The sequence below is a fragment of the Siniperca chuatsi genome, linkage group LG1 (assembly GCF_020085105.1).
Source record: "Siniperca chuatsi isolate FFG_IHB_CAS linkage group LG1, ASM2008510v1, whole genome shotgun sequence".
Taxonomy (NCBI): domain Eukaryota; kingdom Metazoa; phylum Chordata; class Actinopteri; order Centrarchiformes; family Sinipercidae; genus Siniperca; species Siniperca chuatsi.
In genome coordinates, this window is record NC_058042.1 from 15,024,844 (window position 1) to 15,042,931 (window position 18,088).

Below are 18,088 nucleotides of genomic sequence, written 5' to 3' on the forward strand. Positions count from 1 at the left end.
GAAAAATATTTAGACATTTTAGGATTAACATTTAGACTGGCAACTCCGATAGACCCACCACCTTGTAACAGCAGCCCTCCCCTTCACTGGGGCAATTGTATCCATGGTAACAGTATCTCCCCTTTATTACTCTTACTCAATCAACATATAATTAGAGACACACACACATGCTCTTTCTGGAGGGCAAGCACTCAACAGCAAACACATGCAAATGCATCAAAGCCACTAATGTAAGCCTTTCTGTCTTAGAGATTAGTGTGTATGGTGCACATGAAATAACAACCCCAACAAAATATCTGCTGTCACCTTCAGTATCAAACAGATGCATTCAGCAGTAGCCATTTTTAGGGCAGGTTGTGACTGTGATGGGAGGAGAGACGGCTGCAAGTGTGTGCACACACATGGGTGTGCAGATGAGGGCAAGTAGCCAATAGGCAGATGACGATGATGATGCGAAGCCTCAGTCAGCAATGATGTACTGTTGTGCTGACATGCTCAAATATGCTTGAGTTAATTAGTCTCAAACCGCAGCTCTACTCGATCATACAGCTCCCTAAAAACCCCTCCATCAGGACTCATCTCAACATAACATACAAGACACACACACACACCCTTGTACTTCTATCTTTGTGAGGATCGCCATTGACATAATGCATTCCCTAGCCCCTTAGCCTAACCTTAAACATCACAACTAAATGTCTAACCTTAACCCTTACCCTCACCATAACCTAATTCTAACCTAACCCTTAAAACCAAGTCTTAACCTTCAAACAACCCTTTGAAGTTGTGAGGACCGGCCAAAATGTCCTCACTTTCCAAAGACATCCATCCAGTGAGGATGTCTTTGGACTGTGTTTCAGTCCTTACTATCTAGCAAGTACACACACACACACACACACACACACCTCTGACTAAAAAAACTATCTGACACAGTCACTGCTAGAATAGTGAGGGTACGAATAAAATACAAAACCTATAATCCAGGCTTTTGGATTAAAACGTTAATCTGAGCCATGCTTCCTGCTGAAGTCTACTGCTGCTGTCTAATGAAAGCAGACAGAGTGAAATGGATAGAAGGATGGATGGATGGTTGCAGAACTGAGGACACTCATGTCAGCAAGCATGTTTCTCACAGCATGGGTCTTACACATGCTTCTGTCTTACTGTTGTAGCTGCCTGTTGTAACTATTTGATGATAAGTCCATCTAGGTTTTATCAAAACTTTAACCACATGAGATCCTATCACTTTGTGGAGAGGAAAAACCTGCAAAAACAGCCAGATGAAATTGTGGTTGTGATTGTGGTAAGATCTGCCACTGACAACACTGACAGGTATTTATTGCAATTGTCTTGCTCAAATCACCACCCGAGACCTTTGTGTGGTGTCAAATTGGTGCAACAAATTCAAAACCCGATTTGCTGTTTCATCGTCCCTCACACATAGACCAAAACCAACCAGTTATCTCTGAGGTATATAACTCTGTGAGACTCTTGCAAGACCAGCTGATAGCTGATCCACACGGTGTAAATACGTCTTCCCATTTGGATGAGATAAGTACAGATGCCATTAAGATTTTGTAATGAAGTTAACACCTATGCATAAAACTGGCTCCATCGATCAGTTCATTCAAACAAAGCCTCCTTTGAGGAATAACTGACCCAAATCAGCTCCACACAGTGAGATGTACAGACTTTTAATAGACATAGAAAAAAAGAGCACTGTTACTGGTTCGGTACTCGCTCACTCAGTACCCTGAGTTTAGGTACTAGAAGGAGATTAATTAGCTAAAACTACTTTATGTATTATGCTCAATGTTCATAAAACTCAATGCAAAATGACAAGTTATTTTCTTCTGCAGACATGAGGAACTATGCACAGTATGGTCTGTTGACTTACATTTTGAACAGGGTTGACTCAGGAGCCTGCTGATTTAATATATGAAAACTGCCTATTAGGGTGCATACACTCAACATTTTACTTATATGTAGATATGTTAATTGTATTAACTTTTAATATAATGTGCAATGTCCATTTCATGAAGGTAATGTATTTCCACTTGAATAAACTAAGAGCTTCATTGAAGCCTCTGGGTCAGGTGCAGGCTCTGATTATTTTCGCTGACCACAGTGCAGCTCCACAGAGCTGATGTGCAGCGGGCTGTTCACAGCTATCCACTGACCCAGACACAGAGCTAGGCTAGGCTAGCATCGCATGTGCAGCTTATCCGGCAGCAAAGTCATCCGAGCTCAACCACATGAATTGTTCTCTGCCTAGAGAGACAGGCAGTGTTGAGGTCACAGAGAGTGGTAACTTCTGGTGGGAGTCTGACTTTCCACTTTCCCACAATCATTCCTGTTGGTTTAGATCAAGCTGTGGGTTTCTCACAACTTCAAAGTTTCAAACAGCCTCTCGGACAGCGGTTCTCGCATTTGGGATTGGAGGACCCACTCTCACAAGAGCAATATGTGTATTTAAGGGCTGGTGTTTTGTTAAAAGGAACCATTTTCTATTTTCTCCTTTGGGGTGTGCAGGTGGAGGAGGTAAAGGTCCAAGGCTGGAAAACTGTCGCCCAATAACATACATCTAATGCATGAATTTGGGTCTAGGGTTTTGTGAGTCGAGTGAAAATCTGCACTTCAGATATACAGGTTCCCGGGCTCACCTGACTTGACTTGATTGAGTAATCATCAAACAATCTATGCCTAATCTTTCTAACAATCTATCTTTTTTTCTTCAAATGCGTAAATAGCAGCACAACATTCAGAAATGCAATACTTGATGATTACAGGACATTATTTCAACCTTAAATGTCAAGTTATTTTTCTTATATTTATTTATAATATAATGGTTGGAGAAATACTGGGGCTTGGAGTGGGAGTGGGAGTGGAAACATCACTTCTGTTATTGAAACCTTGTGAATCGGAATTGAATAGATTCCAGAATTCAGTGGCGATACCCAGCTCTAATGAGTACGGTCACTGTTATCAGCATTTATTGGCTTATCATACTTTTACTCATTTATTGGTTTCAGTATATACATGGGCTGATATGAAGGAGTGTGTATGGGGGGTGGGGGGTGGGGGTGGGGGTGGGGGGGGGGGGGGGTGGTACTGAAAACTAGGACACATAGGTATCTGGATGACTGTATATAAACATGCGCTTGCGTGCGCGCACGCACACACACACACACACACTGTTTTTGTGTCTGTGGAAACAAACTGTAAGCCAAGGCGTTGAAAATGATAACCAGATCCAGCACTGGAACCTTTGGATTCAGCCAATCACCGTGCACACAACTATCAGTATTCCCACCCTACCCATCCCATTACACACACACACACACACACACACACACACACACACACACACACACACACACTCAACAGGAATGTGCAGATAAGGAGACAAGGCCCAACTCTCTCACTCTGCCTGTTTCTCATTCCAAACAGTTTCCCTCACCTTTTCCTCACCTCACACTCTGGATCTTTCTGCCTCAATCTCCCTCTCTGTTTCATTTTGTCTCCTTTTCCCTTCTCCTGTCTCACTGACAATGAGCACAAAATGAAAGCCAGAACACAACAACTGAGTATAATGTGATAATATAAGGTGACTGGGACAATTTAATATCAGAGAACCAAAATACACTAGTATCTGTATAGTGCCTGTATTAGTGAGCAGTAGCTGACTGTGAAGGCGAGGTAAAAAGATTTATGGTCTGGCAATGATAGTTACAGTGATTACTGTCATGTGGTTTATAGTTTCAGGGAAGTTACCGCAGTGTAAAGGACTGCATATGATTAAGAGAATCCATATGTTGCAAGACATTTTGTCACAAGAGATGCGTTTTATTAAGAGGTTGCAGTCTGGGCTGGGAAATCAAACAAAATTGATCGAAATTACAAAAAAACACTATGAATCTCTTACTACCCTAAATTTACTCGTTATCAAATCCCATATAATTAAACTGATTAGCTGCAACAACCATTGACATCTAACCAGAAGTTTAACCAAACAATTAACCCACAGTCTTGTACAAAAGTCCAGAAGCTGTATAAATTAAACAACATATCAGAAGAACAAGAGAAAGAAAATGTAATGAACTTTAAAATCACATATTGTCCCAACATAGCCGCAGTTAGACTTAACCATCAAAGCCAAAAAAAAAGAGAGAGAAAGAATGGTACATCTAAACCCGTTGACCTCGATCCTGATGCTGTAGCACCTATGGTCAGCTTCAAATCCTTGATGTGTGTCTTTTCTTGGTGTTTAATTAACAATGAAATCGCAGTGAGCATAGAGGGTTTGTTAAAGGACAAAAGACAAGCAGGACAAGGCTCAAATGGTTATAAGAGTGTCCGTGTTGTGTGGTGAATATTAAGAAACCGTCTCATTAGTATTCTTGGTTTGTAAATGACACTTTCCACTAAGGCTGTTTGACAGTGGTGAAATTCACTGTACAACATGGGCAAGCAAGCACATACACACACACGCACACACACACACACACACGTTAAACAAAGGGGTGATTCAGCAAGGGGTCTTTCAGTCTGCTCATGTTTGCCTGCCTCGACAGTACACACAGGATGACCAAAATTAGGCTACCAGCAAGGACAAAGGTAGAGAGTCTCGTCTGCCACAATGTAACAGCAACGACTATACATGAGCAGCATTTGAATGTTCAAACATAAACTTGGAGCAGGCAGTTGGAATAGTTGACACAGAAGTAAAAACATAATTCCTTTCAAATTTCAAGTTGCACAACATCTTTCAAACTACGCAACTCTGAACCACAACTCATAGTCTGCAGAGTCACATGGTACCATAAAACAAGCGGCCAAGCCCACTCAATGGCATTCCCAAGCCTTCTGAGGACTGTGCTACAATAGGCATGTTGTGGGGCAGAATCTATAGAGAATTAATGAGTTACTGATGGAGCGGCCATTTTCCCAGCACTTAACTGGCAACATAATTACCATTCCCCCAAGATATGAGAGATAGGGAGGGGGGTGCATGAATTCTTTAAAAAGATGCACAAGCACAGAAAGAAAATACATAAATGACTTCTAAAAATAACCTTACCAGAGAGGAAGCTTACACCCTCAGATGCACCTAATGTACTAATTACAATGTGCAAAGAATGAATGTTGCAAATCTGTAATGAATCCTTATATCTTGTTATTCAATAGTGTACATACAGTGAGTGAGTGAACATCATTATAGAGCTGGGTATCGCCACTGATTTCTTGATTCGATTCAATATCAATTCGGTTAGGAACATTTCAGTAACAATACCAATTTTGCTTGGATATGAAAGAGATTCTCAGACAACTAATGCTGTAAATTGTAAAAAGGAACCCTTTAACCTGGTGCATTATTAAAAAATATTAAAATGTTTACATTACGAATTGACCCTTTAAATCACCTAAGACAGAGCTGACATTTCCACTCAGAGGCCCTCATAAATGAACATCTGTTGTAGAATTGTATTGTTTTTCACGCTTTAATACTGTGTGGATGTGTATCAACATTTATACACACTTTTTGTGAACTTCCTTCCCCTACGTTCAGCGCATTTATGCGCTGTTTATAGCTCAGAGAAAGAATTCATTAAGCTAGCAGCGCAACACGTGAAAGCAGCCAAATCTGTAAAGCTTCCCCAAGTATTCAAGTATTGCACCATTGGTACGCCTTCCGATCCGGAGCCCAACTCGCTGCACTTCACGGCCAGAGAAAGCTTCTCCTGGAGAGGAGCAACTAACACTGGTGGCTGGGGTCCTGCTGCAGCTCGGGGGAAACCGGCTACATCCCAGAAAAAAAATACAGTTAACACCACCTGTGTGGTTTTTTTTTCCCCTTCTCTTTTTAGCTGCTGCTATAGCTTATGGACACAAAGATCAATCTCTAATTTTATGAATCAATATCAGAGTTCATATCATATCAATATTAAGTTAAATAATATAGGTCCATTCTTAATTACTGAGAGTAAAAGCCAACAAGGGCTCTGCAGATTTACAGATAAATATTTAACTTAGTATAAGCAATGAATACAATTACATGCGATAATATGTTAAATGTATTTCTTTAATTTTCTTCTTACTGACAACAAACAAAACAAAAAAAAGGTTGCAGGCATTTTAATGGGACATGTGAGCCTGCTGTTGATGTGGTGAGAGACAGCACAACCCATAGGTCTGACTCCACTGACAGGTGGTTTCATGTATACCAGAATTGAGAGAGATGTTGGGAACGCGCAATACCACAGTGAATACGCTATCGGAGAGTGATGGATATCTGTCTTCCACAAGCAGCCAAAACCTGTCCGCTAAGCCGTTAGTCAAGTAGTGCTGATTTTTGTTTTGTTGGTCGGTTCAGATTCAGTCCTGTCAGACAGTGTTGAGGGCAGAGATGTATCAGCATTTCTTTGAGCTCTGTTTACTGTGTCAAATCTTTTCATCTGTCACTATTTTTCTGACTATTGAGCTTCTGAAAATACCCGAGCCAAGAGTTTTTAATGCTGTGATTTTGATATTTATTGTTTTTTTCGTCTGTTTTGATATGTTTGCAAATGTAACATAAAACGTTTAATGTAAATGTTGCAGATTTTTTAAATGGGGTGAAACATTATTAAAAACCCACAATAAATGATCTTTGACATTGATAAATCATCATCCTTGGCCTGCCATCAAGGCACCCACTTTGGGAACCACTGCTTTATGCTAACTACATTTACTGAACCATTGTTGACATATTCCAAGACTGTGTGAAAAACAGCAACAAAACCACGCATGTTCTGGACTTTTCCCATTAAGGAACACTATTATCCTATAATAAAATACAAAAATAATAATAAAATAAAACACAATCATATGAAGTGCTGTTTTATCTAAGGTGGGGGGAGACAGATTTAAATATATGCATGTTGACTAGATTTATATTTAGCAGGAAAAACATTTCTATTATCAGCCCAGACGATAGTGTATGAATTAAAAGCCGATTTCGTCCCAAAAAAGAGAAGCAAATTCACTTGTCAGAAGTCTGAGATCTGGGAAATTTACACACATACTGCTAGTGATGATTATGCCTTATATCATCTAAAGCAGCAGACAACAGTCTCCCACAGGCTGATGACTGTTTCCCAGACAGAAAAGAGAGTGCTATACTCCCAACACTGCTAAAGATAAGATAAGCAAATGAACACACTGCAGTGTGTCTGAGTGTAAGTAAAGGCATGTAGGGCAACAGGCCTTGGGATGAATCTGTTCCAGCCTCTTTCTCTCTTCCCTAACCAGCTGAGCCATGGCTGCCACATGCACTCTGTCTTGTCCCTCCCCACTTCCCCTCCCTCTCTCACCGTCTCTCTCTTGGTCTCTCACACACACAAAACACCCTGTGTCAAATCCCCTGTGCCTGCAGTGGGAATGATAAATCCCTGCAGAGACCTGCCCTGCCAGAGAGGATGCAGGGCTGGCTTGGAGTGTCCTATCTTTGATAGGCTTGCTGTTTGATAAGGAACAAGGGACTAACCAAGAGTCAGGGTTATATGAGTCATTTTATTACATTTCCATCCATCAGCCTCGATCAAGAACATCAGCAGGTGAGTGAAAGGTGGTGGATAATTTTATTCCAGCAGCCTACATGTTTCCGGAAACAAAAGTGTAGGTAAAACTTATAATGAAGGGCTAATCCCAGTTTGGAGTCCCTGAGGGAGATCTGTGATATAATATTAAAGGTGGGTTCACACATAAAAGGTCCGGTCCCTGAATTGAACAGGCATGTATTTCGAGGAAGACGCTCTTATCACAGAAGACAGCTGGTTTTGATGAGACCCCACCACAACTTGTGGACCAGGGTCCGTTTCAACCGGACTAAACAAGACTGGTGTGAACCCGCCATTAGACTCTGCCAGGTCAGTATCAGAGCTCAGCCACTCACACAACAAGAAGAGGTGCTGTTGGACCTCATGGGCAGACCACTGCTCAGTGCCTTCTCAGGTGTTTTTGCTTCTGCCTGCAACACCCTGCTGGTCTAGCCTCACAACATCTGGCAAGCTCACTTTTCACTGATAGATTTAAGTCTAGAAACATCCACTTGAAAACTGTTTCAGGCCACTCAGATTCAAAAGCATTTGGATGAACCAAACTCCCAAACCTTGCTTTATGGATTGTTTTGCAAGGCTCCTCCTACTCGTCTTGTCCACAAGTCTTTGACCGACACCAGGCAAGGAAATGTACTCCACCCTATTTTTGCTGATGCGTTTGAATTAAATAGAAATAGATATTAATGTGCTTTATAATATGACTTAACATGACATAACATGAAAAAGCCCAAGAGCTATAATGCCATGATTATAGAAGATAGTCAGTCTTTTAAAGATCTGCCATGTGACTCAGATTATAGCCGATGTATCACTCCCTCCCACTCCTTCCTTTATCCATTTCACCCCTCCAATAACCCCTCCTCACATCACCTCCCTCAGAAGGAATTTTTTGTTTTCCTTCTTTCTCTCTCTCTGCTTTCCACCTGCCTCCTGCTGTGTGTATCTGCCCTGAATTTCCCTCCAGGGATGAGAGGATAATCAGGTCAGATGTCCTTGATAACTGCCACACTCCAGAGTCCCCTGGCATTGAAACAACACAAACAGCTGCTTTCTCTCAATGTTTTTATCTAGACTCTGACAGAAGGTGATACTTAAGTAACAAGGATTTGTCCTTGATGATCATAGTCCACTGTCTTCTCCCCTCCCTTTAGGATTCAAGTATGTTGAATCTGGGCATGTGGAAATAATGATGCTTAAATTAAGCTTACTGTGTATGTGTTCTATCTCTCATGTTGCATGGACCTATGCCTAAGCATTTGTTTTTGATTAAATAAGTTACATGAACACATACTTTTGTTCACACACTAGCCAAAAACCTGAAACCCAGCTGAACTAACAGGCCCCCCAGCTTGGGCTGATGGATGATGGCTGTCAGTCATCGACCACTGGGCCCTCTACAATCATAACATCGTGATTTAAAAGCCCCCCACCCCGCTCCACACCAACACCGGGACGCACCCTGCCACACAGGATGATTTGCCACCGTCACTAATCAATATCTGCTCAGATCTGCTGGGCTGGACTCATTTTTTTTATTTATTTTTTATTCACTGGTATATTCTGCAGTTACATCACTATGACTATTATTAAGTATTAGTATTAAAAATATCTTTTATAATCAGATGATCTGCTTAATGAGGTAGCTTATGCATAGGCTATAGGAAGGAAAAGTAAGGAAAGACCGGGTGAGTAGGTGAGGATGGGCTGTGAATGGGCTCAATAGCTCTAGAAATAGTAATTAATAACCAACACACATGCATATAAAAAGTATAATAGAAAGAATATAGAAAATGATTGTACCTTTATAGGAGGAGCCCATAAGACGACGACCCCCCCCCCAAACAATATCGTCTGCACTGTTTCACTGTGGACTTCTTCATATGCCAATTTGGTAGATATCACCCAACCCTACTCCAGCTGCCGTTTTCAATATGGGCAACTGGCAGCCATCTCTTCTTATACACAGAGACAGCCTACACCTGCTCTCCTTAACGGCTGGGAGGACTTTACACTGAGGCGGCAACTGGACATTGTTGGTGTACTTTGTGGTTCTTGACTCCTTCCCAGCTTCCGTGTGACATGATCGACCCCAGCGTTTTTATTCTTTAGTCCTTCTTTTTCCATTTAATACCAATAACGCTTCTTATAATGCCCTTTGCACGCCTGACCATCTTGCAAGAAGAACTTCTCTCTAGCCCAATTTAAACCGTGTATGAAAGTCTATGCTGACCGCCCACACGCACCCCAAATTTTATGACCGTGCAGACTGTATGAACTGACAAATGTGTGAATGCATCCATGTATGCAGATATCTAATGCAGTATAAAAAGAGACAGGTGCACGTCAGCTGTCTGCACCCCTTTTTGGAGGCACTATAATGAAATTTTTGGGGATTTTTTCCTTGTTCACACTGATGAACTGAGGCTGAGAGGGGTGATTTATAAGTTACGTTTAATGTGTTAAAATTTGGGAAGTGTATCAACAGAAGATTGGATAAATGCTTTATAAACTGATACTGTAACTCCTCGACTCCAGACATTAGCTGTTCCATACTCACTTGCCACATCAGCCCTGATTCCCCAAAAAGGATGGGGAGCCTAGGACACAGAACAAAAACACCACCAGGACTCTTTTCCTCTGCCTAGCACTTGGTCCTCTAATTACATTTCCCTCCTTCATTGATGTAAATGGAGATGTTTAATCATCAAAGCAAAATAGAGGCTGTTCTTGGCCTGCTGTGCAACCCTAATTAATACAACCTCCTTCATCCAAATGCATTTTCCACTTATTTCAGCCTGTCTTCTCAAAACACAAGGTTTAAGACTGGAGGGACTGCTGATGCTCCAAATTACGTTTCTTTTTTGTGTTGCATTCACAAAAGTAAGCAGGACTGGCTGAAGGCCAAACAAAGAATGAGGCCAACATTTACTGCAGTGAAGAAGACTTAATGTCAACACTTCAGTGGATTAATGTGGTTTTCAACTAGTTTGATATCAGTTAAATATTTGATTCATTTAAAAAACAATGTATAAAGTCATGGATCAAATTCATTTTTAAATGACACTATTAAAAATATGATTGATAAAAGTTAGAAAATGATCATTACCATTGCTAAATAAGTCAATTTTATTAATCATCTCTTTAAATGATTACCAAATAAATTTTAAATTAAAATTTATTTTTTTGTTGTTATGTGTCATCCTATCATCAAATGTTAGCCAACCAGCATAACCAGACTGTCTTCTCTGTGTCTTTTAAACTATTAACTATGTTTAAGATGTCCAGAGCTGTCTGACTCTTGACACAGCTTTATAAAATTCCTGACTGTCTCTGAAACAGCATTGTAGCTTCTTTAACTGAGGAAAAAGCCATTTGTGACAGTAATACCAAAACCTTCTTGAATGGCTTGACAACATTTTAAGTACGGGCTGTGATTCACAGGTCTGGAACCAGGCTAGTTTACACCCAACTTGGAAAACGCTGTCCTTTCCTCTCTCCTTGGTGCAGGAGTAGGAACTTTGGCACAAAACAGAAAGATATTTTCCTTATCGTCTTCATAGAAACACATCCTCCTCTAAACAGCAGTCAACATAAACTGTTATTTTGTAGCGTCCTGACAAAACTGAAAGGCAGCTTCAACTTCACTAAGTTTAGGTTAGACAAAGTGCTTTCTTTCTGTTCACCCTAACTGTTTTTGCCAAAGTTGTCACATTGAGTGAATGCTAAATACTTACTGAAACATTACAATAACCGAATGACACACTTTAAGTACACACTATTGAGCAATAATAGCATTATTGACCTCTGAGACATGAAGTCAACACACCCACAGATGTTACTCTATTCCTGAAAGACAGCACAGCAACATTTTATTTCAGTTTATCATTAACTATACGTGGCATTACGTGTGACCAATACTGGTTGGAGTTATGCCGGTTTATCACAACTGATCAGGTGGGAGTTATACCGGTATGTGGATATTGAGCGATGAACCGCAGAGAAGGCTAACACAATGGAAGGCAAGTCGTACTTGTTTCACAGATTATTCCTGACAATGCATGTTGGAATCTGATACCAGATATTGTAGTTAGTTGTGTTAGTTAGGGCAAGCCTGTCTCACTAGGAGCAGCTTTGGATGCTTAACGTGTCTTCTGTCTTTACACTGTTAGCTAATCAGCGCAGTGACCTCTGAATATTAGTCATTAGGTTTTGTGTGCTAAAGGAGACATGGCTCTATTAGTCTTTTACGGTTGGGCAAGATAGAAAATAAATAAATAAATAAATAAATAAGGAAACCCAGAGGACCTTCCAATATTAAGATATTTCAGGATATTTGTTTATGTAAGAAAATCCCCATGAAATCCTAATGGGTAGTCATTTGTTGAATGCTAACAAAATACTGAATATCTTGTTAAAATAGTAAATGTGTAGTAATTTTGTTAGGTTTTAATAACAGTTTTCTTCAAATCATTAATTTCTGCAACAACACTTAGTAAAACAATATTAAATTGTATTATTACATTACAATTCCACTGGCAGATGTTAAATGATAACACTGAATTATTGCCAAACCCTACCAATAATAGGTTGGCTTGGAATACAAACATGAAACCTTGCATCACGTTTCTGCTGTTCAGGAAAGTTGATGAAAGAAACCCTCTATGAAAATATTCATTGAGTGATATAGGCTAGTGAAACCGTGGTAAGCTTGGAAAGAAGACAGGACATATGTGTATGAAAAGATGGCTATAGCTGACATATACTGTAGTCTTCCTATCCCTAAAAAAACACTGAGTTATATGAAAGAGACATCAATTCATTACCTAAACAATATGACTTCAGAATTGAGTTTTTACAAGTTTCATAAAATTTGTAAGCAGGCTGCCCAGAAGCTGCCACTAATGCCCATCAGCAATCAGGCAACATGACTTCTTCCACTCCTACGTTCCCATTTTTATTTTCACCCAACATTTCATTTGTAGTGTGTCATCGGAGATGCTGTTAATCTACTATTAATGCAAACCTAACATTTCTTGGTGCTTATTCAAAATTCTTCCCAAACACAGTGCAGGAAAGCTTTTATTGTGAAGCAGCAACAGGAAATGTAGTCTTAATTACTAAGGATAAGACAAACAATAGTTTACATCAAGATCCTGATATTTTTCAGCACTTTTTCATTGGACTAACTGTCCAGGCTCTGACCATCGTTGCTCACATTAGCGCAGGGCACTACAGAAAACTATGTTGCCCCCACAAAAATGGATTCACAACACAGTCACTCAGTTCTTACAGTTTCACTTTTACTTAATTTCAAACAACAATGTGCCAAAGTCCTTCCTATTGTAATAAAATAATTTAACACAGACTTCCAAAACTATAGAGAATGATACAAAATTGAAGGGGAAACACTGGAATTACTAATAAGCACATAAGCACTTTTGACTCATTACCAACTGCAAGCATACAACAGTAGTAAGTCTAGTAGGTGTGACGAAGGCTATCATAACGTCACCAGCTGACATGACTGAGCTGGTTTCGTCTAACTGGAATAGCTGACCAAACCTGAATATCACCACCTCTATGAGACAAACACAGCACATTCCTCACTTGTCAAACTGAAAAAAAAAGAATCCCCTCATAGAAAAAGACTAAAATAGACTGTGTAAAAAATATATATATATATATATATATATATATATATATATATATATATATATATATATATATATATATTTTTTTTTTTAAAAGACATCACAATCACATGGTGCATGTGTGGAAATGTAGAGGTCACCTACTGATGAAAGCCTACAGTACACTCAAGATACACTTTTCAACTAATTCTGCAGGAATGTTTCACTGATGACTTATAATCTTAAATGTATTATATAAAACTTGAAAAGATATTCGTACAGCTGTGACTAACTGATGAATGGACAGCCACTGTACCAGCAGACAGACACTGCTGATACAGTGCTGTAGGTGAAAACAACATATATTAAGCTAGTGGTTCTGCAAAATGGGCTTCAGGGACCTCAACTGGGACTTGACAAGTGAGTGAAGGGTTGACCAAATTATGAATATTTTAAGAGTTAGTTCATTTACTTAAAGTCATTATAATAATGTTGTGTATAAAGATCTGGCTTTGGGTAACAGGTGGCTACTTTTCCCTGATTGTTATCACCTTACTAACAATAATGATAGTGTCAAAAATCACAACCTAAAACAAAAATATTCTCAAAATGGGCCTTCATAGGGCAAACTTGATCAAATGTAGTTTGTGTTCTACTATATTCTGGGATCTCTGACATGTAAAACGGGGATTCCTTGGCAGAAGTTCTGCCTCAAAGGGCTCAGGTAGTTTTTAGATCCGTGAGGATTTCCTGCCACTGTTTTAACAAACTGTTAAGACTGGGACTCTAGATATCAACAGGTAACGTTAGCTATGAACACAGCTGGGTGTCTTATCAGTGACATCTTATCAACAGTAACGGCCAGTATAAGTCTTATTTTGAACCTAGCACTCACTCACTCACTCACTCACACTATCTCTCTCTCTCTCTCTCTCTCTCTATCACACACACACAAACACACTCACTCACATACATAAACGCACAGCCACCACCATTAGGCATACTATGTTACTACTAGCAATAGTATATAATACAAAGTTATACAGCCACAGTACAATTACCCACTTTTCCTATTTTAGCCAATGTTAGCCTTTCAGTTTATCATACACATTACATAAGCCAGCAGCATAGTGTTGGAACAAAACACTTCACACTTAAATGTTACCCGGCCAGGTTACCCACCTTATTTGAAGCTTTGGAGGACATTTTACACTCCTATTTCGCTTCAAAAGTGGCAGGTTAAAAAGTTGTTGGTGTCTTTGTTTTGATAATCACTTGGGTGAGTGCGCTATTTTCCTCCCAGTTGAATTTTCGCCCAGCTGCCGCCACGCCGGGCTACGTTGTTATTTTATTTTATCCAGGACGTCTGGAAACATGTCACGAAAAGCCGTCTGGGAAGTCCAAAGTTCATTATCTTATCTTCGTTGCCTGAAACGCTAACGTTAGTCCAGTCACGTATCGAGTCATGGAAGAAACTCGAGTTGGAAAAAAAGCTAATAAGACCACCTTGCTTTGGTGTTTCGCTGCTAACCTCTGGATGAAAAGTTGGGAAGAATAGGCATCACCCGGACGGTGTACTGCAATGGCAGGCTGAGTAAACCTCTCCCTGCTCTCGGCTCTGTGAGCAACGGCCGTGTCGTGTCTGTGCGGAGCGGACCATTGCACACATGGAGGGGTGCAAGACTCTAGAAAAGCAGGGGCATTGTCCACTTACCCCGAAAGGTCTCCTATAATAACTATTTTTGTTGAGCTACACGAGACTATATATTATTACTTCACATTTTGTTTGATTCCTCATTTATATCCATTGTCATCGCGGTTAAAAAAAAAGTACCTACCCTCGTTATCCCGTGGAATAAACAGTCCGGGATACAATAAGGAGAAGCGACGCCGCTGTCCCTGCTGATGCTGAATGCTCACTTTCACTGTGTGATGATGGTGAATGTTGTGTTAGTATGTTACAGAAGATCTACAGTAGCCTTTAAAATATAAAGTGGGGGAGAAATCACAGCCTGCAGAATGCAGTTAAAAGAAAAGCTGTAATGCCTCACACTCAAATCGGTGTAAAATAGGCCACACGAAGGCTGCCCTCCGAACAAAACAGCAGAAGATGTGTGCAGAATATTTAAAAAGTTAGTTGCATAGGAAATGACCGAAACTATTGTTTGTGTGGGTCGTTTTGGGGTGATGTATCTGGTACATTACAAAATGAGTCAATAAACTAAACACTGAGTCCTTATTTGAAAACATTTCTCAGCACAGAGGCATTGGCAGTGTTTGTGGTTGATAAGTCACCACACAGGAAACCACAAAAGCCATTCATTTAAGTTCCTAGACTTCCTAAACCAGACCCCACCCACAGGATGCAACAATCTCAGCTTGTATTGGTTCATAGTTTACTTCTGTTTCCAGCAAACCTAATATGCAATATAAAAGTGGTCCACAGGAGAAACACAAAATGATGAAGCAGTGTGACATTACAGAAAGTTTTCAGTGTCCATTGTTACAGTACATTTGATTGTGAGCATATGAACACAGAGACACACCCTATCTTTTCCAAACAAACTGAGCACATTCCCTCAATCTAGCTCCTCTAATGATTGCTTCCTCTGTGTGTGGGGGAGGGCTTGGCGGCAGTGTAGGTGGTCTAAGGGGCTAATTCCCACCAGACATAATCCTACAAGGCTAAAATACCGCCAGGCAGGAGTAGCAGACATGTCTTGAGGGTTGTGAGCAGAGGATGACCTCCAGAAAGGCCAGGTCACGCCGAGAAGAGGATCAAGACAGATGAACAACTCTAAAACTTGCAGCCATATTTCAACCAGGGAAACACATACTAATTTCTGAAGTATGTCTGAAGAAGACATTGACTGGAACATACAGTTTTCACCACAAGGGTTCACCAAAATCTTCTGAAAAAAAAATGCACGGTAAAAATGCATATACAAAAAACAGACACAACAATGTTAAACATGCCCCAAGGATGACACATACTAGTAATGATGCAAGTCGCTCGCTCCTTCTGAAGCTCCTCAAACGCCTGTCAGGATCGATGAGTGCAGACAGCAGGATGTTTAACATGATCACTCAGGTGTCAACTAACAAAAAATTGCAATCAAAATAACCAAACTGAAGCTAGAAAATGTTGCTAATCACCATTAAAAATGACAATAAGCAGAAGCTTTTCCTCTGCTGCTTGCCTCTCACTCTCATCCACACCTGTGATGGTACCTCAGATGTTCTGACAAGACATTAGTGACACTCCAGTGTGATCAAAGCTATCTTTGTCCGCTGTGCTTGCATCCCTGTTCCCATCTCTCTCTCTTTTTCTCTCTCTCTCTGTCTCAAAACACACACACACACACACACACACACACACACACACACACACATATACAAGCACAGCTCTTTCGGGCAACGGGCAGCTTCAAAGCTCAGGTGCGCTCATGGAAGAGCAGGCAGATGGAAAACAAAGGCGAACATGCAGGCCCACATTTGGTTGGAGCGCATCATAAGGTTCACTCAACCCAGCTTCTCCTGCAGCGAAAAGGCTAATGTAGAGTGAAACAGCACAATGTGCACATCCTAAAAATATAAAGCTGGCTGTTGATGCGTATAGAGGCGTTCACATAAGCAACACACAATTACATGATGATGAATAAAGAAAAATGTGAGGTTTGATGTGAACCATTTGTTTTGCATTGGTGAAAGTTCTTAGGCAGATGTTGTTTCCCTGTTTTCATCTGTCCTGAGTTAGGTGTCTGTGAGAGGCTGTGTGATTCCTCCTGTGCCCTGTTGACTCAGGGCTGCCCTGCAGGTCCAGCAAAGGCTCTTTGTTTCTACATACTAATAAAAACCTTCTGGAGGCATGGGACCAACTGAGGTTTTCTATCAATCAGTGTCACGTTATTGTAGACCAGATAAACTATGGCTACACTGAGAAGACATTCATCTGGAGGTATTCTATTTTTTTAGTATGCAAACACTGGTAAACAATGATTTATGTAATTGTTTTTGTAGTGAAACAACCAGTTTAAATGATAAAGCTGGTGTTGTTCTATGTTTGTCTAATTGTCAAAAAAATCCCATGAAAATACAAAAAACAACAATGAGTTAATCCATCTCAATACTTTCCGACTTCCCATTTGTTCTTACTCAAGAAACAAATCTGTAAAAATGGGTGGCAAATATATTGTATAGTTTCATAAAAATAAAAAGGTTAAGTAATTTCCTTGAACAACTGGTTTTTAATCAAATGTTACTCAAATAGGAGTAAATAGTCATTTTCAGCTGCAGATGAATACAAACATGGTGCACTAGTGAGTTTTTTTTTGATTGACTCAAAATAAACAAGACTACAGTGTCCATGTCTATGGTAATGAAGGAACATGTCTTTGGACAACAATGGATCTCTATGTCACAGAAGAAGAAGCTGCATCAGGCTTTGGCTACTCAGACAATATTTGTTACAAGGATCAATTCATTGTTGGTTTTGATCTTTTCACGGGATTTGTCTACAATAAGAAAATATAGAATATTGGCAGCCTTATACTTCAAATAAAATTTTCACCTGGATTTCATTTTAAGAAACTTTCACTTATAGAATATTAATCTGCTCAGTAAAAGCCACAAAGGGAAGGGTTGTGGTGTAACCTGCTAATGATCAGTATACAAATGTTACATCTCTGCTTAAGAGGCCAACTGTTTGTGACCAGATTAGTATCATATGATAGGATTAGCAGGCATCTCTCAAATTCACAGCCTACCTTCCAGGTCAATATTGTTCAGGCTTTTGTGGGGTCTTAAACAGTAAAGACAAATCTGGTTTTGGGGATTTCAAGAAACATAACTTTACATGTG

General features: G+C 40.1%; 1 protein-coding gene across 13 annotated transcripts in view; it reads right to left on the reverse strand.

Moving 5' to 3' along the window:
• Positions 1-18,088, reverse strand: part of tjp1a (tight junction protein 1a) — a 101,968-nt gene that overhangs the window by 39,788 nt on the left and 44,092 nt on the right. For 2 of the 13 annotated variants that reach the window (XM_044201399.1, XM_044201381.1), the window contains exon 1: positions 14,411-14,863. The exons of the other annotated variants lie outside the window; for them this stretch is intronic. In XM_044201399.1, the coding sequence (XP_044057334.1) occupies positions 14,411-14,434 (24 nt within the window). In that variant the 5' untranslated portion in view covers positions 14,435-14,863. Of the gene's footprint in view, positions 1-14,410; positions 14,864-18,088 lie in introns of those variants that run through there. 13 annotated transcript variants of the gene reach the window in all.